The 22,366-nt window shown below is 46.9% G+C and overlaps 1 protein-coding gene across 4 annotated transcripts in view; it reads right to left on the reverse strand.

Annotated features, from left to right (window-relative positions):
* Window positions 1–22,366, reverse strand: part of SRGAP3 (SLIT-ROBO Rho GTPase activating protein 3) — a 60,265-nt gene that overhangs the window by 22,184 nt on the left and 15,715 nt on the right. For all 4 annotated transcript variants that reach the window (XR_003399276.1, XR_003399275.1, XM_026857281.1 and 1 more), the window contains exons 4-9: window positions 16,854–17,039; window positions 15,301–15,429; window positions 4,258–4,479; window positions 3,660–3,761; window positions 3,207–3,404; window positions 1,763–1,847 (exon numbers count right to left, since the gene is read on the reverse strand). Coding sequence is in view for 2 of the 4 variants with exons in the window: in XM_026857281.1 (XP_026713082.1) it covers window positions 1,763–1,847; window positions 3,207–3,404; window positions 3,660–3,761; window positions 4,258–4,479; window positions 15,301–15,429; window positions 16,854–17,039 (922 nt within the window). In the remaining 2 variants the exon portion in view is untranslated. The remainder of the gene's footprint in view (window positions 1–1,762; window positions 1,848–3,206; window positions 3,405–3,659; window positions 3,762–4,257; window positions 4,480–15,300; window positions 15,430–16,853; window positions 17,040–22,366) is intronic.

The following is a 22,366-nucleotide window of genomic DNA, read 5'->3' on the forward strand; positions in this document are numbered from 1 at the left end:
AAAGGAAGCATTTGGCTGCACATGCCTCCTTCCTGCTCTCCCTTGGCACATGCGGAAAGCAAGCTTGCAGCCAATTCTTCACTGAAAAATAAAAGAATTCCACACGAGTGTTTCACAGATCCAGACTTCTTCCTAATGAGAATCAGCTCATGCTGAAACGCAGCATTTGGCATTTCTGGGCTCAATATTTGCTGAACGCCTACATAGCAGGATGATCCCATGGCCTGGGAGAAATTCAGAAAGTTTTCATGTGAAAATCTTCCACGTCTGCTTTTGCACAACTCTAGAGAATTAAAAAGCCTGACCCTGCATTCTTCCTCCTAAATATGGTACCAGTACAGCTCTTGTGTGACAGACCGGGGTGGCAATCAAATTAATCTCCAACAGATTCATCACTTCTTGCACCAATCCATAAGAGTCTTAGGACCACATCCAACAAACAGAGCTCTCTTCTGTATTAAGATCTGTGATCTTAGGGAAGAGCTCAGATGGGCCCAATTTCTGTGAAGCGCATGCTCCATTCCCCCGCCTGTCAGAGCCTGAATTCAGAGCTAGCAGCACGAAGAAACCCACCCAGCCTTGCACAACCCCCACCATGATGCACTAGAACAGGGCTGCCCTGGCAAAGGTGCTTCAGGGCTGCCACTGCCCTGCTGGGCAGGGTGAAAAGGGGTTAAGGCTACAGGGAGTACTGAAACTCCTGGGAAAAGAAATATGTTAATGGAGCCCCATGTGCCTACCCTTGCAACCTTCCCTGTGCTAACAGTTTGTGCCTTGACTTGGCTCAGTGTTCACCAAATAGAACACACCACAGGATCTAACTAGAAGGTGGATTTTAAGGCTAAATAAATTTGGCAGAAAAAAAAAATGTTTGGCAAAATAGCCAACAAAAAGCTGTATTTTTAATTTTTTTTTACTCTGAGATGAGAAGTCCAATTTTTTTTATTGTTGAAACATGACCATGGACCATTTGTCTATTTTAATTTAAATATATTCTCTCCTGTTGGAAAATCAGGACATTAACTCATCTTCTTTACACTGGAAATAATGACATTTTTTAAAAGCATTTAAGGGAGCAAACATCTCCTGGGGACATGGTTGCACAGCACTACCCCAGCAGTGGCAGATCCCACCTGGAGCCACTCACTCCTGACTCCCTCCCAGAAGTTACTGCCCCTGTTGTATGAAGCCTGTTTTGTGCATGTGCTCTAAACCGAACTTGTAAAATTATCTGGAGTAATAAAAGCCTGCTATGGAAAAGTTAGTTTTAAAAACAAGGATGATTTTGCAGTTCTGGTTTAGAGCAAGCCAGAAAACTATGGCTGGGGGGCAAGGGGCCTATTACATCAGCAAGGCTGCTGGCAAACCTGTAACACAGAAGCACAGTGTCAAGGGCAAGAAAATACACGTGTTCAGGTCTGCACTAAGAAGGGAAGAAGGGGGAGAGGAAGGAAAAAGGCAGAGGGTTGGAGTGGGTGGGAATCTCTTTGCTGGTGGAGAAGTAACAGTGCTTTGGCACACAGTATAGGATTCAAGCAAATTTCTCCATGTGCACGTCCAAAGAAAGGTAGGAAAAGAGTAATATTCCAGGGAAATAACGATTTTGCATGTCACTGGTTAAACTTAGCAGTAACAGCAAACCACAGAAGCCATCAGTCACTCAGGAAAACGCAGACCACGGGTAAGATTGAAAGATGACCCTGGTTTAAAGTCATCTCATGTGGTGGGAGGTTCCTCCCTGGACCTAACCCCACGAACTCACCTTCTCCAAGAGTCTGCTTCAGCAAGTCATGTTTAGCCTGGAGCTTCGTGATAAGGTTACTGCCATTCAAATACTCTTTAAATTTCTGGAATTAAAAATAAAACAAACAAGATGGGTTAAGACTCTTGGTAAAAATAGTCCATTATTGATGTAGGCTTTTGCCCGGGGGCTGCTGGAGGGGACTCGGCGCAGCTGACAGGCTCTAACAAACCAGACGTCAGACGCGCTGCAGGGCTGAGCACAGTCTAATCACTGCTCCAGCCACAGTCCTGATGATCTTATTAGCCCGGTCTCCTTGGTGCTGCACCTCCTGCCTGGGAATGCAAGGAAGTCCAAAGAAAAGAGTTCAAAGCAAGCCTTCTTTTGTCAGGCTGCTGGGAACGGCCTGGAAAACCAAAGAGGCTTCCCCTCCGCTGACAGGCACATTGCCTTTGTGCAAACAAGCAATGCAGAGCGAGAACTCCCAGTGCATGAGACTGTCCCAGGTCAGGGACCATGGGATGCTTTATGCACTGGGCAACACTAGCTGCGCAGCACAACTTCTCATTTCATCATGAGACCCTCTGACGCCCGGCAGCACTCAAGAGCAAGCAGTCTTTACAGATAAGAGGAGTGAGGGAGACCGAGAGGGAAAACAAAAGACAGAGAATGGGAAAGATCAAATTCTTGCAAGAAGCACTTTAAAAAAAACAAGCACAACTCAAAACAAAAACTGCAACCTTTTTCCGCCTGAACTGGAACAATACTATGGTTAAGAGAAAGTTGAAGCTTTTCTACACATCTGTAAATCTCACAAGATGCTATTTTTAGCCTACTAACCATGCTTCAACGAGGGCTACTTCTGCTGCACTGATGGCTCATTACTTAAGTTTCAAGTGCTATAACAGAGAACCTTAGATCTGCCTGGAAGTGAGGTACCAAACCAAGGTTGCTGGGAGACACAGCACAGCTGCCTCTGCCCAGCACACAGATGACAGCGAGGCACGGCAACACCAGGCTGTCACAGCCTCCTCCAATGCCCTCCATAGCTACAAGTCACTGTCTAGTTCATCCATGGGCCAAGGGCAGATTTTAGCGTGTAAGCCAGAATAGGAAGGCTTGACTAGTGGCTCAGTCCTGTAAAGGCCTCCAGAACAGCCCCTGAATGGCAACACACTGCAGGGTTGGCTGGAGTCTGCTGCCTTGCTCTGAGCCACTCTCCTGAGTTTGGTTTTGGTCACAACTGGTTGCTCCAGCTGTTCCTTCAAAGTCAGACAATGGCAATCCATTGTCAGTCCCTATGCACTGCCTTGCCACTGAGAAATGCATTCCAACCCCAAATCAAAGAGAAAACAAATACTTAGAGGCTGAATTGGTTCTTGCCCTTCACTAATGAGCGCTTAAAATGGGACTCAGCCCTAGCAATTAATGCTTTGTGTCCTGTATCACCCAAGATGAGACTCACTGTAAAATAGAACATTTCAGTTTCCTGCTGGTTGGCTCTCCTCTTGGCGATGTTTATTTTACTCATGTAGGTCTCTGATGCAGCTGATTTGACTGACTCAGTGGAGCGACTATGCTGGAAGGCATCTGAAACATCAAAATCTTCCACCGTCAGCATGTCCTGCAATGTCTGCATTGTGGCATCCAGAGTTTTTCGCACCTATCAGAAACAGAAGACAGTGTGGTTTTGAAGCAGACTGGGAAAGTGACACATCTTGAGCCTAAACAACTGGCCACCAGCTGGCTCTGAAGCACTGGACCTGCTCCTGCGCTAGCTGCAGTCTGTGGGAGCTCTCAGCGCTGCTGCTGGAAGGGCTCCACACCTGAGCACACCAGGAAACCCGCTGCATGATGAGCAAAAGGCTGAGCAATGTTGCCTACAAGGCCAAACACGAGACCCAGAGTGACTTCTTACCTCTTCATTCTCTATCTTGAGGGTGGCGAGTCGTGACTGCAGCTGGTGGTACCGCATCAGCAACTCGGTCTGCACAGGCTGCTGGGCACTGACCTGACACACCTGAGACAGAGAGGACAGAGCATTCAGTGGGTTGTGCACTGACCAGACATACACATTTAAATACCTAAATTATTCTCTCCAGCACCCACAAGTTCCTCGCAGCCTCCAGGAAGGCTGTATTGCCCAGTTTCTAACCAGCAGTGCTCTGGACCTGGGCCAGCACAAAGCATTTTCCACCCGGCATTTGAAAGCTACACTGAAGTCTTCCAATTACAGCAGGTAAATCAAAGCTCCACTTTACAAATCTGTTGGGCAGTTCAGCTGAGAATCACACCACAGGCTTCCTAATTGGGAGAGATATGGAGCAAGAGGCAGGCTGAAAGGAGGAGCCCTAATGAGCCAAGCTTCTCATTAAGAAAGGAAACACGAATAGCAGCATATGAGGACAGCACAGAGGGATAAGTCAGAAATAATTTAATGGTGGTGGTTAAGAGGAGGAAGCCAGCTCAGGCCAGGCTTCGAGGCACCTCTGCAGCCCCTCGGGTGAGTACACTACCTCGTCCCCCATGTGAGGCTGGAACTCGAACTTCAGTGGAGGGCAGAAGACCTGGTTGCACATGTCCATGATGGTGTGCTTGTCACTTCGTGCATCCAGGTTGTCCACAGCATTCTCGATGATGTCCAGGCCCTCGTGGCGGGAGGTTTCCAGGTTGTACTCAGCAGACAGATATGTCCTGAAGGTCCGAGCGAGGCTGGCGTGGAATCCCAGATCACAGCACTGAGGAACACCAAGGAAGAACCTGGTCAAACAAACACTCCCACCCCTTGTTCTGGAGGGTCATGTGTATGATAAAATGCCCCAAAGAACACTGCATGTCCCAGAGGAACACCAGCCCTGTCGTGCTGAGGTACATTTAACAGCACACTGCAATACCATTTGAAAAAGCAAGAAGGAAAGAGGACTACAGGAGAAGAGGTACTGGGGAACAAACAGCCAGACAGTACAGTGACCCTGTGCTGGACCCTCAACATGACACCAGGAGTTAATACTCTTCGTTTTATTGGGAAGGGAAAAGGATCTTCTCAGACAGGACAGAGGAAAAAAATAATCCAAAATCACAGTTTTCCCTGGCTACCTGCTCAGCTCCAGGGCTAGTGTGACCACAGGGGCCCCACTGATGGCAAAACCAGAAAGAAATGGCGAGAAGGCCCGTGCAACTGCTTGTCCCCAGAGCTTTCCTTCTCACCCTGTGAACTGCCCTGCAAGCACTTTTTACACAAAGAAACCATTTCCCAAAGTAACCAGATGCAGATAGATGTTCAAGCAAGGTGGCACTGAAAAATGTGTCCTGTGGTATGTGTAAAACCTTTTATCCTCACTAGAAAGCTGCTTTCCTCTCTCACGACAGAGCAGCTTCTCATGCATAACTGATCGTTCTCATGTTCACCTTGGGGAAAATGATAAAACTCAGAACTAATTGGTGCCAAAATACTGTACATTAGACAAAAGCCTGTTTTTAAAGTCTCTTCTCAATATAATTGAGTTTGGCATGTTAAGTATAGCTACAGCACAGGGATTTGCTGCTATGAACACTTAATCACAGCTGAGCAAAAAGCAACTCTTAGCGACTCTCCTCCCAGTTCCTGATAGGAGCCCTGGCACCACACAAACAGGGCTCTGCACGGACCGGCTGGCTCTGCTGCGAGTGGGCAGCCCCAGCACTGAGAGGCAAAGACGGCCACCAAAGGAGAGCCCAAAATTTGGAGGTCAACAGATACTGTTCTGTGGGGAAAGGCAAGAGAGAGGATGCTGGAGGCAGGAGGAGTGCAACGCATCAGCCTGAGCCATGCTCATGGGGCTGCGAGAAGAGCACGGCGAAACAGAAGGGCTGCAGTCCAAAACTGAAGCACAACTGTCTCTGGGACATGAGAGGTAGGAAGCCCTCGCTGTCTGAGCTGTAACCAAAACCACCCCGGCACAGCACGGGCAGACATGTGGTGAGCTGGCTTCAACCCCAGCATAGCCCCACCAAAACCACCGCCAAGAGGACCAGCACAGCACAAAAAGCTGCGGAAAAGATAAGAAAGATTTCTAGTGTAATCTCAATTACCCCAAATGAGACCAACTTTTCCACAGCGGCAGAACTCCCTGCTGGGAGCTGGCATTTCAGAAGCACCTTCTCCAGCTCTACTGCACCCACAGGCATTACTGAACCAGTGCAGAAAGGCACAAAAAGTTATTATTTTTCAGTATTGATAAACTCGAAGTGAAATATGAAAACCCAGCTGGTGCCACAAGTAGCTCCAACCAAAGAAGTCATCTCATGCTTTCTGTCGATCTGAAAAGACAGACCTCAGCTCAACGCAGAGTTGTATTTGGTTTAGTCTGTGCTAAAAGCAGCAGTAAAACCATAACAGGCCAATTCCTGCTCACGGATACATGAGCACAGTCTGCCTATCCCCATCTTGTCTTTTAAAGCAGTCAAACCACATGTACAATAATGAGGATTTTGACAGGAACTATTGAATAGTCATAATCCACCATTTATCCTGCTTCTATTTAGCTTCTAATCTTATTAGTTGAAAACATGAGCAGTTAAGGACTGGTATAGCTCTGCCTTCATAAATCAGCAAACAACACAAAAATCAAGGAATCAGGGTGAATTTCTATTTGCTGCTTGGAGCAAAGCCTCATTCTAGCACTGCGAGTCTCTCCCATGAGACAATTTTAGCATGACCGCTCTGAGGCTGCTCACAGAAACAGATGAGCCAAGGTGATGCAGCACCACAGCTGCCCTGCTCCCCTCAGCCATGCCCGGCAGCACCCCGAGCAGCCCCGGCCGGGGGAGCAGCAGTGCCTGGGCAGCTCACAGCCACAGGTAATGAGAGGCAAGCTCTGTGCTCACACCATGAGCGTGGACCTGGTCCCCTCAACCATCAGCAAGCCACGGCCAAGGGGGCTGCCACAACCCATCACTTAGGGGGATTCAGGGCCGAGACCCTCACACCAATGCTGGAGGAAGACCTGCTTTGCTGCCACCACAGCCAGCTGACTGCGGTTCTGTGCCCCAAAACCAGGATTGCACACATTTCCCAGTGCACCTCCCACCCCTCACGATCATTCTCCCACCCCCTTGGAAATTACTGCTAATTGACTACAAAAAAATAATACCAGGAGAAATATCTGCCATTGTTCAAGGGTGGGAATTCCCAAAAAATACAAAACTGAACTATTACAAAGGAAAACCACTGAATGCCACAGAATCCAAGGAGACAGGGCTCAGGGTATTGCCAGACTGTTTTGAGAAAAAATTCTGTGTGAAATCTTCCCTTTACTTTGATGCCAAACTCATGCTGAAGCTGGCAGTTATTTGCAGTGCCCAGAAATCAGTTGCTACTGAAAACCAGGGCAGGCGTTTTCTTGACATGCTTCAGCCCTTGAAGTCTGTGGTGATTAGCACCGTGCCGGCTGCTTCACACACTGGTGCCCAGAGAGGAAAAGACAGAGCAGGGACTTCCATGAAATTCCCAGAGAAACACACAAAAGGGAGGGGTAAAGAAAAAGAAAGAAAAGAAAGACTTCAAACTCCTGTTCCCAGCTCCAGAACAAATGGCATTTTCTCACCCCCCTCATCCCTTTGATGGAAAATAAATTAGAACCACAAATAATGATCCTTAGCCCTTCTGCAGTGCCTTTCATCTGGAGACCTCAAAGCTCCCCATATATTAATTCATTAAGTCTGGTAACACCCCTGCAAGGGGTGGAAATATTACAGTGTTCAACTTGAGAAACAAACTGACACCCTGGAGCTCAAGCAAGCCGGTTCTGGCCAAAACACTGTGGAAGCAGCCAAATGTATGTGTGTGTGTGTGTGTGTGTGTGTGTGTGTGTTTGTCTCCCACCACAGATATGCACCAGAGGAGGGGCCAGGGGCTGCAGAAGACCAGCACTAGCCAGTAACACCAGTGCCAGTAACCCCATTTTAGACACAGGAGTGGAAACAGAGTGCAATGAAGCTGGTGCAGGGTCTGGAGCACAGGTCTGATGGGGAGCGGCTGAGGGAACTGGAGGTGTTTAGTCTGGCGAAGAGGAGGCTGAGGGGAGACCTCTGGCCCCCTACAACTACCTGAAAGGAGGCTGCAGAGAACTGGGGATGAGTCTCTTTAACCAAGTAAGAAGCAATAGGACAAGAGGTGATGGCCTCAAGTTGCCCCAGGGAAGGTTTAGACTGGATATTAGGAAGCATTTCTTTGCAGAAGGGGTTGTTGGGCGTTGGAATGGGCTGCCCAGGGAGGTGGTGGAGTCCCCATCCCTGGAGGGGTTTAAGAGATATGGTGCAGTTGGGAACTGTCAATGCTGGGTTGATGGTTGGACTGTATGATCTTAAAGGTCTTTTCCAATCTAGACAATTCTGTGGTTCTATAAAAGGTTCTCCCAAAGGCGGGAGGAAAGTCTCTGTCCCAGCATAAGCATCTCAATGTCTTCCCTTGGGCAGCCACAATCAGTTGGCCAAGGAAGAGGCAGCTCTTCCCCAGGACTTGGTTATGCTGCGTGCCGAGGGTGATCTCTTGGGAAAATCAGGCCTGGGATGGTCTAAACAGTCAGTAAGCTGTGCCACGATCACAACCAAGGCACCAGGCTGCCCCAGCACAGGAAAACAGGCCACACTTTAACAAAGCAACATCCAGCAGGTGGAAAATACGGGAGCCTGAACCACTCGGCACTTCAGCAGTGACCTTCAGTCGTTCCTCCACGCTGGCAGAGCACTGCCCCACCCCTGCAGGACAGGCAGATATCCCCACTGGACAGGCAGACATCCCAACACAGCTCTGCTGCTCCATTCTCCCTCCTCACATGTTCACAGGCAGCTCAATAGCAGATCCCCTGATGCACCAGGCCAGTCACCCCAAACCCCAAGAATTAGACATCACCTCCACAAGAGGGGTGACGGCAGCGAGGACAGCGACTGGTGGGTTCCAGAGGAACCTGACGGGGTTTAGTACAAACAATGAAGCTCTGCAGAAATGCTGAGGGTTTTAACATGGCCAAGGCTGCAACAGTACTAGGTTCCAGAGAGAATGGAATGCTTTCCCAATTCCTGATGCATCTGTCTCATTTCCTCGCTGGTTAAACAGTTAAAAGATATTTGATGTGTCTGTTGCAAGGCATGAAATAACCGGGATGATGTTTGTGTTTGGCTGTGACAATGCTGGGTACTGTGTGAGAGCCAAACTCACACCTGAAAGTATCTTCAGATCTTAGGAGAAATGTTCAAAGAGAATACAAACTGCTTCTGTTCTCATTTGGTTTTATGAAGAACATTTATTTGCTAAGTATTAAATATGCAGAAAACCAAATGGTCACACCTCTGCAGCCTGCAGATACTGCACTTCCCTCAAAGTAAAACAGTGTTGCTACAAGAGGTATTCCAGTCAAGGTATGATAAATGCTCATAGAAAAGCAACACTCCACCACAACAAACAGACTCTGCATGCTGTAAGAAGGATCCAGGCAGCAAAGGAAATTAAACCACACCAAGAGAAGGCAGAAAGGGCTGAGATGCATCAGCAACCACAAATAATTGCTCAGAAAAGATGGGAAGAAGCAAATAAATGTGAGGGCTGTCTCCCTTTGATGAATACTACTCCTAATATTCCCCAGCAAGTTTGATGCTGGGTGGGAGCTGGCTACCAGGGATGCTGAGGTGCAGCAATGGAGGCACTCACCACATCCTGCCGGGGGGGGGCTGAGGGTCGCTGAACTGTTCACCACTGGAAAGTGGGTGCAGCCTAGAAAATGCACTGTTTTAAATATAAAGTAATTATTTCCCAGACTGATCCCACCTTTTAAACTTCAGCATTTTGAGGCCTGCCCAACCCTAAGGAGCAGCTCCTCTGCCAAACGCAGAGGGTGCAGAGGGAGCCTGAAACTGACCCGAAGGCAGGTCCCCTCACCACGCAGGGGTGCACTGCAGCCCAGCACTGCCTGGCAAAATCCTTCCTCTGTCCGCAAAATGCCAACACTGGCATCTCCCCCGGGAACATCGAGCACTCTGAGGGGGGCCCAGCTGCAGCTCCAACCGCTGGCACTGCGAGACCAGGTACGACCCGCACATCTGGCAGCACGCGACCAACCCACAAGTTCCCGTATTTCTGATTTACAGTAAAACCATTCCTGTTGTTACAGAGTATGTAAACTGTCACAACACGTTAAATGGGGGACTCTGAGGCAGGAATTTGGAAGCCCACGCTGTAGCACCAGGTGGATGTTATGTTGACTACCAGGCTGGCTTTCTCCTACGCTCTTGGACACATACATGTTTTTAAAGTCTTTCCTAAACTGAATGAAGGGTCTCCCATGCACGCCCCGGCCCGGCCTGCAGTGCTCAACAGCTACCATCAATCTTTTCCAACGGAATAGTCTTGGTCCATCAAGTTCGGTGTTTTGCCTGAGGCAGCAACAAAGACAAAAACTCCTGAACAACTGATTTATTTTTAGCCAAACAGCAAATGATGTGTGGATACGGCAGGGGAAGGACAGGATCCTCCCTGACCCCTGCAGTAATCAACTCACGCCCTGAAGCATGAGATTTGATTATTTCTAATCAAAGTTTCCTTAACTATGAGTATTACAGAGTCAAATATTATGTAGTTCTTTTTGAATTTAGCTATAGTTAATTAACTCTGTGGTCCCCGGAGTAGGTTTCTTCCTGGAGGATTTTTAACCTACATTTTATTTTGCTCTTTATTCTCTCTATAGCAACTCCCATGTGCATTTTCTTAGGGTTTTAAAATGTGTTTTTCAGTTGTTTGGTGGTTTGGGTTTTTGAGGGTCAGGGGGTTTGTTTGTTTGGGGGTTGGTGGTGGTGTTTTGGTTTTGAGATGAATGCATTGGTAAGTTAATCTTTTAAAGGACAATAAGACCTTCAGGCTATTCTTTCAAGCTACTGAGAAAAGCAACCCAAAGTGTCAAGAAATTCTTTTCTCTGAAGGAAAGTACTGTTGCTATTTTGTACCAAGCTAACAAGGTCTATCAGACAAAGACTGATCACAGTCTTCAGGCGGTAAATCCTACAGACTGCGTGATACTTCTAAATCATAAAACAATCAGCACATGTGCTTAATTAATTTAGCAAGCCCGTTCTAATATATGTGATATCCACATGAGGAATAAATTGTTTACTATGTGCAAATTTTGGCAAAAAAATTTAGGTTTACCATATTATTAAAGCCAGGACCAGCAAAATTTAAGAAATATGTATTGGTTGGATTCTTTCAGTTTAATATAGTACTCTAAGAACAGTTTAGTTATTAGAGTCTGATGATTTACAGTTCCTGCTTACAAACAGGTAGCTATTAGTAATAACCTGCATATAGAAGAGCAATAAGTTTACTAAACCAGGGTACTGATATATGAAAAAATTATGTCAAATTCCTGAAAGGAGATCAAGCAAATGCACCTCTTTCCCCTCCTCTCTTCATCCACATAAGCTCTGTGTTGAAAAAGAACATACAAATCCAATCCTTTTTCTTCCACTTATGCTCTTAAAACACATGAAACTTTCAATGGCATATGGACATCTCTGGGTTTATTGCCCACTACCACTGACAACCTCTGCCTTGCCTGGACAATTCACACACCAGGATTATGCCTGGGGCTCTCTGCAAGCTCAGACACGTTTTGTTGCACCCACCATTAAAGCTCAAGGGTGAACTCCGCAACCACGGCAGCTGAGGTTTTTGTTTTTCACCGACTCAGGGCCCAGCAGCAAGCCCCCCATCCCCTGCGTGTGTACCCAACGTACATCAGGGACATTCACTGGCATCCACTGCAGCCTCCCACCAAAAAGCACTCGCACTCAGGTGTCTGTGTGGCACCTCTAGTTCCTCATCTCATGGCTCTCTGCAAAGGCAGTGACAGCACCTCCTAAAAACATGTATTTGCTATTTCCCAGAGGTCCCTCCCTGGCAGAGCTGACCAGCTCGGGTACCACAGACTGCCGGTGGCATTCCCAAACTGCTGTCTCTGTGGGAAATCAGGTACCAGGGATACAGCAGCCGTACAGTAAAGAGCCCTGAGACTCCCGAGACAGCCTAACTCCTCCTGATGGAAGCTGTTTATTCTTTTTATTGCTGCACTGTTGACTTTATTTAAAATACCCCGAAGCCAGATCTCCTAGCTGCAGCCGCACAGCGTGGAAGCTGCCGTACAGGCACTCCTCCCTGGAAGAGCGTGAGCTCTGAGTTACAGATGTGGCTCCGCATGACAGTGTGGTGATATACGATGCTTTGCATGGGGTTTCCATGATAAAACATACCTGGTTCTTAGGACTGGCAGAAGCCTGGTATCTGGCAGAAAGCCCACTCAAAGGACTGTGGGAGGAACCTCTGTGCCTCTGTGGAACTGAAAGACTCTATGTGATGGAAAAATGGCTTCAAACAACAGAGTGAACCTCCCCAGAAGAGACCCTCTGCTTGTATAAATCAGCATCTCTTCATTAAAGCCAGTGGCGTCATGCAGAGCTGCCCAGGCCAGGGGAATGTCCCCGTGCAATCACACAGGGAAAGTGCCGCACAAAACGGAGCTGCTGCTGGTGCTGGCTCCGCAGGCACAGACGTGCCCAGGCAATTAGCCACTGATGGAAACAATGACAACACGAGCTGCAGGAGACGCCTGAAAATAGATCCTAATAAAGTGGTCTGTGGCTTCAGCACTCTCGAGTCTCCTTCTTATTAGGGAGGCTGAACACGGCACATGGAATGCAGCCACGGTGCCCAACCGCCCATCGCAGGCAGTCCCACCGCCGGGGCTGTCAGCACAGCGCACACTGCGTGCCTCACCTGGGCAAGTGGCAAATCCCAGAGCAAAAACCAAGCATCCCAGTTCATCTACATCCATCACTTCACTTACCAGGTAACAGCAGCCTAACTCCTAATCCTCCACAGTACCCAGCGCTAGCTGGAAACAAACAGTTCTCCATATTTGCTCTGATCCCTTCCCTTTCCCCCCCGCATTTTTTCTTCACTCTTTCTTTAAAGATATATTATGCATTCATATGTAATTATATTTTCTGGCCTCTACTCTCTTGACATTGCTGAAAACCCTGGAGGTTTACTGTGAGGTAAGCAAAGCCAACTGAAGATTTTTGGCATAACAATTTTGACTGCTGCTTCTGTTCCCTAACTTGATTCAGCATCACTTGACCATGTGAAAAATGACAATGCCATCAGCTAAATTTTCTAGGGGCTGAACAATTTGGCAGTAATGTGCCATATTAAATGCCTCAGAATTCTCCTCCTTTACTTGCTTGTTTGTCCCAGATATGGCAAACACACTAATCCACAGGGAAGCAAACTGCTGTTTCAAAAGGATTTACAGGAGGCTGCACAAGTTTCAGTGGATCAGTATATATCAACACCGACTGCTACGTTTTACTCTGCTAAATCTAGCGATATCTTTCATGTGACCACTTCAAAATATTTTGCAGCCATTTCACACAGAACTCCAGAGGGATGGATAAGCAGCTTTATCTCCACTTCACATATGTGGCCAAAGAGATTAACTTGGTCACATAGTTAATGACAGAAATGAGAGACGAGCCCAGGCGTTTTAATATGAACACATGCCTCTTTGGAGGGAGGCACAACGGTGTACTTTAAGTCCAAGGGTAATTTGATCTGTCTCTATATTCTTCCCTTCCTTTCTAAAGGACAAAACAAAAAGGCCACTGGAGACAGAGGGAGGGATAGACGCATTCTGTGCCACTTCACAGCACCTCTGATCGAGTTTTACATTTCTCATTAAAACGCTAGCCCTGGGAGGACTCTCCACCCTCTCCCAGAGCAGCTGGGACCTTCTTTCTCACCAGAGCAGGAGATTAGCAGAATGGCTTTGTTATAAAAGTCACTACTCTGCGATGACGCCGAGGGCACAAGAAATGTCAAGGCTATGCCTAATAGATGACACTGAGCCATCTGGGATTTGGGGGAAACGCTGCTAAATTAGCTGTTCCAGTGTCCTGACGGTTCAGATTTGCGTACAAATCAAAATCTGCACATAGCAATTTGTGTTTGATAGGAAAGGTGTGTGAGAGCCCCCATCACCCCTCCTATGGCCCTGAAAGACAGCCTGGTACATCATTAATCATCCCCCTTGGTGATGCAGGGTGGAAGAGTCAGGAAAATCTGCATCACTGCAATATAGAGACACTGTCAGGATCCCATTAGAGCGTGGCCAGCCAGGTTCTGAGTGAAACCAAAACTCTATTCCTACCATGAAGCCCCTTTGCACTCACTCTCCCTGCAGTCATGCACCCCCACACAGAAGCCCGAGGCCCTGCATCGCTCTCACGCTGCTGCACCACGGCCTCTGCCAGCACTCAACCAAAGACAAAATTTCCCTTCTTTGCTCAGAGCCCCGCTGCTGCAGCCCACAGAACACCCCATGGGGCAGAGGACCCATGTCCTGTGGGCTGCCACAGTACTGACCCAGTGCCTGCAAACAGTGCCATCGTTCCTGAGAGAGGAAGGCTGTTAAATGTACTAAGATTAAAACACTAACTTTAAAACTGCATCTAAAAATATCTGTTTTCTTCATTTCCTGCATGCGGCTTACACACCTACAGAAAGGCTAGCACTGCTGGCTCCGATGGCTGTCTTGTCTTTAACTACTTCCAGAACTAGTAGGACAAAGTGAATGGGATCCCCTTCCTCTGGAGTATGCTGAAACACTTCTTGCCATGCTCTTGCAAAATATATTGAATTTGTGCAAAAGTCTGTTAAAATGAACTTCTCTTCCTTTGGGGGTTTAAAACTGGGACACCGTGTGCAGCTCACACATCTGATACTTTGTTTTCTTTGGTGAACAGAATATATAATTAGGGGAATTTAGCTACACAGAGTTGAAGATGCTCTAGTTAAAGTCCCTTGAAGAGATTCCTGGAGTGCAGAAGAAAACCCATCTGCTGACTCCAGTGGAAGTGTCAGCAAGGAAATAAAGTTGGGAGGAATAATATAAACAGCCAGAACTCGGCAACTCTCCAGGAAATCAAAGTCCCCTAAACTCCATGAAAATAAGTCATTCTTGCTTAAAAAATAAATATGAGAGAGAGAGAGAGAGAGAGAGAGAGAGAGAATATATATAACAAAAGCAGAAACGTCACAAACAAATCAAGGTGTTATCATATCTTGATGTTCAAATGTCTCCATTATTACATTATTAGTTTCTTAATATGGCTAAATACATCTTAAATAATAAAGAGAACAAAAAGGAAATGCTAAGAACATTTTTTCATACCTCAAAATCTTGAAATCATCAGGGGTTTTGCATCAGACTTACTTTAATTAATGCTTAGAAGAATAAGTATACATTAGTGGGTTAATAAATGAGATAAACACTCCAGCACATTTTGAAATTAAACATTTAGGTAACAATGAAGCCAGAAGACTAACTTGGTAATTATAGATCAGTTATTTATGTGGTCATTGAAGCAACTCTAGCAGTAAGGAATTCTGCATTGTGCAAACCATGCTTAAGATTTAGCTGTGCATTTATCAGTAGAAAAGGGGCCGGATGCATGCAGGGGGAGGAAGCACTTACATCGATGAGGTCAGAGACATCGTGGATGTAGTATTTACTGACAGCCGCGTTGGTGGCTGCCAGGTTCAGAAGGTAGTCGTTCCTGGCTTTTGTACACTTCAACTTGTTTTCAGAATATTTGGCTTGTCTCTGAAAAATAATAATGGAGTGTCAAAGCACAAATGGGATGGTACTTTCACATCTCTTGCTGCAGGGCCACAGAGCACCCTGCAGCCAGGGTGGGATGTGTTAATTAATAAAATTTGCTATCAGGTATGAAAACAGGCACCCTTGCCAGGATGGAGGAGACTGCATCTGGACATCCCTGGTGCCGACAGCCAGCGCACAACGAGCGCGTTCTGCTCAGATGTACCCAGTGTATCCTGAGCACAGCTGCTCTTCCTTCATCCGTGCTTTCGTGGAGGTTTTGGCATCAATCAAAATTAGAGGGCCAAATCTTCCTCCCAGAAACACTGACATACATTTGGACTCACTCCAGATTTATGCAGCTGTATCAAAGTGGAATCTGGCCCAGAGGCCCAAGCTACAAAATTCAGAACAGCACCCAGAATTCAAAACTCTGTAGGAAAGCAGATGTGCTCAGATCTGGGGCATTTGCTCAGACAGATCACTAGTCTGAAGGTTTAGCACAAAAGATTAACCCTTCAAAGAAGCATGTTGCTAGACAGTGTCCCAGTGGTGGGTCAACATGCAAGCAAACACTTCCCAGCTGGGGAAGCTATTGCTTTTTCTCTGAAATTAACAGAAAAATTACAGTTTTGGACATCCTGGGATCTGGGGGGATTTGCTGAAGCCGGAATGGAGTTATGTGTTTTGACTAGCAAAGCAAACTAAATGCTGCACTTTCTCCCAGTCTTTAGAGGAAGAAACGCTCTTATTTTATACATCCTACCCTTTTTGTTGCCTGACACAGGTCTCTGACTGAAGGAACCCTGGGACAGCTGTTGCTCATTGTTAAAAGCACTTTTTTAAAAAAAAAAAGTCATGAACAAACCACAGCCCCCCATAGCAGGGTCTTACGTCTGGATCAGAAAGCATGGCTGTGCCAAGGCACACACACTGGTGCAGTCAGAGCCCTTGGGTCCCAGCCAGGGCATAGTCCAGCCAACAGCATCTCTGCCATGTGCTCTTGGAGCTGTCAGTCTCTGAGGCTGCCCCAGCCACCCTTCTCAGCCTTTTTCTCCAGATTTAATCAGTCTGGAAGGTGTCGCAGGAGGCCATGTGGCTCCCATGTGAGTCCACCACCCCCTCCAAGGCTGCGCTGCCCAGTGGCCCCCATCCCCATTTTGTGCTGAGCAGTGTCAGCTCGACATTGGGTCAAATCCTTGCTACCAGGTTGTTTTGGCACTTCTCCACAGCCAGGAAGAAGTAAAGAGACTCACTATGGTCTCTTCAGACTGCCCTTCAGCAAAACACACACACCAGACACCAGCCCCCCTAACCCCAGGGACACAGGAATGGCTGCATGGAAACAGGTAGGGTCAGAATCAAACCCTCCTGCCTGAAGGGAGCCCCAATCCCAGCCTGGCTGCCCCTCCTTTCCTCTCACCCACCTTCTCCTTCATCTTCTCAATCTTCTTGACAGAGCTTCGCCGCTGAGGCCTGTCCTCGTGCCGCAGCAGGTTCACACTGATGTCCCCCGATTTATTGAACTGCTTTTCCTCCTGCTTCTCTGCCTCCTTCAGCTTGCTCTCAGCACTGATGCTCTCAGCATGATACATGTGGTAGGTCTTCATCACCTGGGGAGACACAAGTTTGTGAGTTGCTTGCCCCAGGCAGCATCAGCACAGGAGAAGACAACAGCTGTTGGCAGCACAGAGGAGTCTCAGCTGTGTTGTTTGAGGCCACTATGACATTAAGGAATGACAAGGGGGGACGGAAAAGCCCATAAAATTAACCCCATCACTCGCTCTATTATGAAATGGCACAGAGCTGGTGCAGGCACCGTTATCCCCACTCAGATCCTGCTGCAGGAACAGGCTGAGATGTGCCTCCAGCACACACCTGCGTTCAAGGAGCACTCTGGATCTTCCTATAGGGAAATGAGAAATAATTTCCAGTGCTCTGAGGATGGGATGGGGTCTCCATGACACGAGACTGTGAGGAGGCCCAAGTCAACCTGGTCTCTTTTGACCCAACCCCTCTGTTCCTACACCTGACCTTGCTAATCCAACCCATCAACACAACCCCTGCTTCACCATCCTAACAGTAAATCCCATCTTAAAGGTGAAAGAGCTGCAATTTCCAAGCAGAAATGAAGTTTGTCTCCTATCACCACTTAATTCTCCTCTTGCTTCTTTCCGTAAGCACAGTCAGTGCCAGGGTGGACTACAGCAACATCCAGTCCCTTAAATTGAGGTCTGCCATCAGCGACTCTGGACAGACGATGCTGACCTACTGCAGGAAAAGTCCTGCAGGCAAAACTACCATAGCCTCTCCTTTCAGACACAAAAACCCTAAGGGCACATTGTGATCATTTTAATGGGACTGGCAAGAGGAACACATCTGCTCTTCTCTCTTTATGCCTTTAGTCATGTTGTCCCCTTTTATCATCTCCCTTCAGGATTTGGATGCTTTATTTCACATTGCCTTGACAAGGCTGGAGATGCCTGACTTCTCAATCTCACACAAAGTGCCTGGGCACCACCGGCGACAACACTGGGACAGGCTTGCCTCCAGTTAAAAAAGAACAGGAACCCACAAAAACAGAGTAACTTTACACAAGCCTTAATGAAGAAAATACAGAGTTTTCCTCAGCTGCGGTTGTCAGCAGGAACCAAGAGTGTTTAACTTGGACAAGGTTAGGCTGAAACATATGATCTATCCTCTTGCCAAGCACAAATGTCAGCTGCAAACGAGCTCCAAATGCTGCACTGAAGCCTGTGCAAATGTGCCATCGCTGGGAGTTACAATTTTAGGCAACTGCAAGGACTAGTAAGCAAAGGCTTGTACCTTGTCTCTGAGCTGCTTTATTTCAAAATCCTGCAAATTCTAACACAGGTTCGAACCACACATTTCAAACTGCAGTTTCTGCAGTGAACATCACAGGACACACACAGACAATTCTGGGGTTTTTCCTAAGGACAGACTAGAGGCTTCGCTGAGCCCTCCTCATCTTCACTGTCTCCATCTTTTTGTGAAAAACTCAAGAGGAAAGTGAAAAAGAAAAGATCTGCACTTCAGTGCTGTCAAACTGTAATGAGAGATGTTTCTCCAGCACCTGGAGAGGCCCTAAGGCAAATCATCAGAAAAGCACAGCAATTAAACGGTGGTCCAAATTGCATGATTTTTGTGAAATCTAAAGGTTACGAGATGGTTACCTAGCCAGAAATACGTCAGCGCAATTCATCAGTTATCTCTGTTCACCCATGGCTACGCAGCTCTGCCGCAGGTCTGGGGACATGCTGCTGTAACCCCTCTTCTCGCTGACTCCAACGGCTTCCGCAGCTCCAAGGGGAACGTCGGCAGCAGAGCGCAAGGCAGGACCCCACCACACAGAGTGCTGCAAGGGGGTCTGAGCCCCACTGTGATCCAGTGCCTTTGCACAGCCTCTGACTTATCTGCTAATCACTGGAGAAACTTTCCTTAACAAAGGCCCTTTACCCTCCTCCGTGTTTTCCCCCTGATGGAATCCGAAAAGGTAACATGGGAACCAGGTTTAAAAGTCTTCTGAAAGTCTCTTTAACAAAATGCAAAGGACCTAATATTAAAATATTTTCCCCTGACTTAAGCATTCATGTTGCTGAAACAGATGTCTTAAAGAGCTTGCTGTACCAAGTGCATTCCTCATCAGCTGCCACACCACACAGCTCAGGCTTGGAAATTTGGGGGATATTTCTGTTTGGTTTAATATCTGCCTTAATTTTGAATGGGGACTACCTGCACTGCAGCGATCAGCCCTTTGAGCTGCAATTCCCTTGTGCCTTCTCAGCACTTGCAGTCAAGTCACACTGTCCCTGCCTTATACTATTGTGTCAGAAAGAAAAACTGCCACAGCTGCGTCCCTGGGATCTTTTCTGCAAATAAGTTAATTAGCTGCAGTGGAGGGAGAAAAATATGTTCCAATGTTCATTAGTTATTTAACAACACGAGTTGTGTTTTCCAATATTAATAACACATTCTGGATAAAGGCCATTGCCAAAATACCAGCCATCAATGGCACTGTTTGCTGTCTTCAGTTAAAGTCTTCTACATTTCCAAACAGCTCATCATTACGGTTCTGACACAGAAGAGAAGCCGATGACTTGTGTTAGGCACCAGCTCAGGCCCTCCCGAAGCTGAGGAGACCCAAAGACAAGCCCAGAGCATGGGGTGAAACACAGATGACCATGGCCATAGGCAAAAGCCTAATGAAGGTCCCAGCCTGCTCCTCTTTGGATGGAGACTAAGGGACACCCATAGCATAAGGTCTGAGAAAGGGGCAAATCCATCAGGCTGACAGACGCTCACCTCCATCTCCCTGCTCTTTTAAGAAAGCATGAAAGTAAACATCTTTCCAGAGCGTTTCTACAGCATGATACAGAGCAACATACCAACACGCTTCTACCGTGTGATACAGTCAACGATTTCTACAGCATAACACTCATGGAAAACAACCACTAACCACAGAGGTAGGGTCTCCCCCATTACAGCACTCCTGATGGAAAGGGAAAACTTCCTCCAGCCAATTCACATCCTGCTGCACAGCAAATGGTGACCATTATTATTATTTTTAACCTGGGTAATGTATCTGTAGATATTATTCTAACTAATAAAATTCATTTCATATTTGTTAATCCTCTTCCATAATACCTTGTGACAAAGCATTGCACTGGTTCATATCACCGTACCTCTATGGACTTCCAGGCACTGCCTTCAGCTGCAGCCGTAGCCCTGCATTATGGCAAACAAAGCCCACACAAAGAGCCCACTGTTAGTGCCATACACTAAACTGCACATCATTGCCGGGGCTTACAGAAAACACCACCAGAACAGTGCTCTGGGGTTACTGTTTTTCTCACCCTAATATTTAGGCCTGACTTCTTCAGATAGGAATGCATACAACACAGCAAGGGACCTGTGAGCAGAGGAACAAAGAACCTGCAAACTTCACAGGCTCCAACTCGGTATCTGTCCGCTGGAGTCTAAGCAGGAATCAAAAGAAAGAAGCTGGCTTTAATGCACAGCTAAATTATTTCTGTGCAAAACTGTTCACAAGCAACCCCTCCTTCAGAACAAAAGCCATCTACTTCCTTTTTAATTGAAATCAGCGTGGTTTTGGAGTTTAGTTCTTTCCACACGGAGTCCACAGGATGACTTGCAACAGAACAGCAACAAGGCTGAATTAAAATCAATTTAGTTATTTTGGCTTAAGTTTGAGACAGTGAATGCCTGAGAAGCCTGTAAAAAATTATACAGTTTCCACACAGTGCACAGAATTCCCCTCTGAAAGGCTTAAAAAGCAGCCTAGCCAAGGCATAGACGTACTATAGATCCAAGGCTTGGCCACAGGCAAGATAAACGACTTCCTTTCATTGACAGCAGAGAAATTATATTTTACAAGCGGGAGCCTGGTGTCTTTTGAGCCAGGCATCCTTCTTCAGTATCTGATTTTGTCAGCAGCCACGGATATTGAACATACTGTTCTTGGGTACCCAACACGTGGCAAGGGACATGCCAGTGCCAGCTCAGTCCTGAAGATACCCTGCAACACCACCAGCACAGTGGCTCAGCCTCCAAGCCCAGTGCACAGTGAAGCCTGTCCTACCTGATGTCTGAAGGACAGAAAGCTACTGACTGGAGGGGAGCTGGTTTGCCCTGAACAGATTTAAGATGATCCCGTTTGCTCCACTGGGTTGGCTTTTTCGTCATGTTTCATCATCTTTTCTGAAATGAGCATCTCTTCCCTGCTCCCTCCCAGCCAGATGACACAGTTGGTTTGTTATCTTAGCAGCAAGGTCAGTTCAAAGCAAACACAAAGCTCTTCCAGCCGTTCCAGTCTGCTTCACCATCCAAACACGTTCTGCTCAGCAGGCAGAGCAAAGCAGTGAATGGGGGGAAATCTCAGCTCCAGGGAAGATGAGTTTTGCTGCAGACTTAGCAGGAGCATAATTACTCTCTATGCTCTTCCTTGGCCAACTGGAGGCACTTCAGACCTCAGTACACTTCTGATTCTCAGACTGACCTAACCATGTCCCTCAGGTGATACTCCTGTCCTGGGTTTGGGTTCTGAGTAAACTCGTCCACAGGTATTAAGGTCAGCCCAGCCCTTGTTAGTCTTTCCTTCTTTTGCATCTGTCATGCTGCTGTTGTAATTAATCTTAATTAGTCACCACCACTAACACAGCTTGTGACATTCAACCATCAACAACACACACCCAAATCTCATACAGGCTTTTTAATCCAACCTGGCTGTCCACCCACACTGCAGGTCTCACAAAAACTAAATCCTTCAACAACCAATGCAGAAATAAACCTATTAAGAAAAGATTTATGGCAGAAATTTCAAATATTATTCATGCTCTGTTGTTTAGGCCTATTTTTCAAGAGATGGAATAAAATGATTGTTTAGGAATAAACCTACTGCAATGTTATTTATGTACCAGTAACAGAGACAACCAAAGAAAGCAAAATATATCGGCTCAATTTTCTAACACAAGACAGACTTTATATTGCTTTGTTGATCCTAAACCACAAATAAAGAGAAGAAAACAATCACTGCAGGGCAAGAGACAGAAGCAACACAAAGACTTTTATTGCCCTACTATGAAAACCTGCTTGAAGTGCAATGTCCTGAATAACAGCAGATGATTTCACCTGGAGGCACAGAGACAGCTCCGCAACCAAACTGCTGCTTGGAGCAGGGAGATGAAGCTGAGCACACACGAGCTAGAAGCTTTATGCATTCCCCTGCAGAAGGTTGTGTTCAGCCATCACCCACAGGCCACTAGACTCACATTAGCAGGTCAGGTTTCAGCCACAAATCAGCACTGCCAGCTCAAAGCACGACTTCTGAGCCATTAGCACCTAGCAGAAATCACCAACCAAGAGAGCACTGAAATGGGCCTAAAGGCAACACAGTGTAGAA

Source organism: Athene cunicularia (assembly GCF_003259725.1).
Source record: "Athene cunicularia isolate RWA chromosome 12 unlocalized genomic scaffold, athCun1 chr12_part1, whole genome shotgun sequence".
NCBI lineage: Eukaryota > Metazoa > Chordata > Aves > Strigiformes > Strigidae > Athene > Athene cunicularia.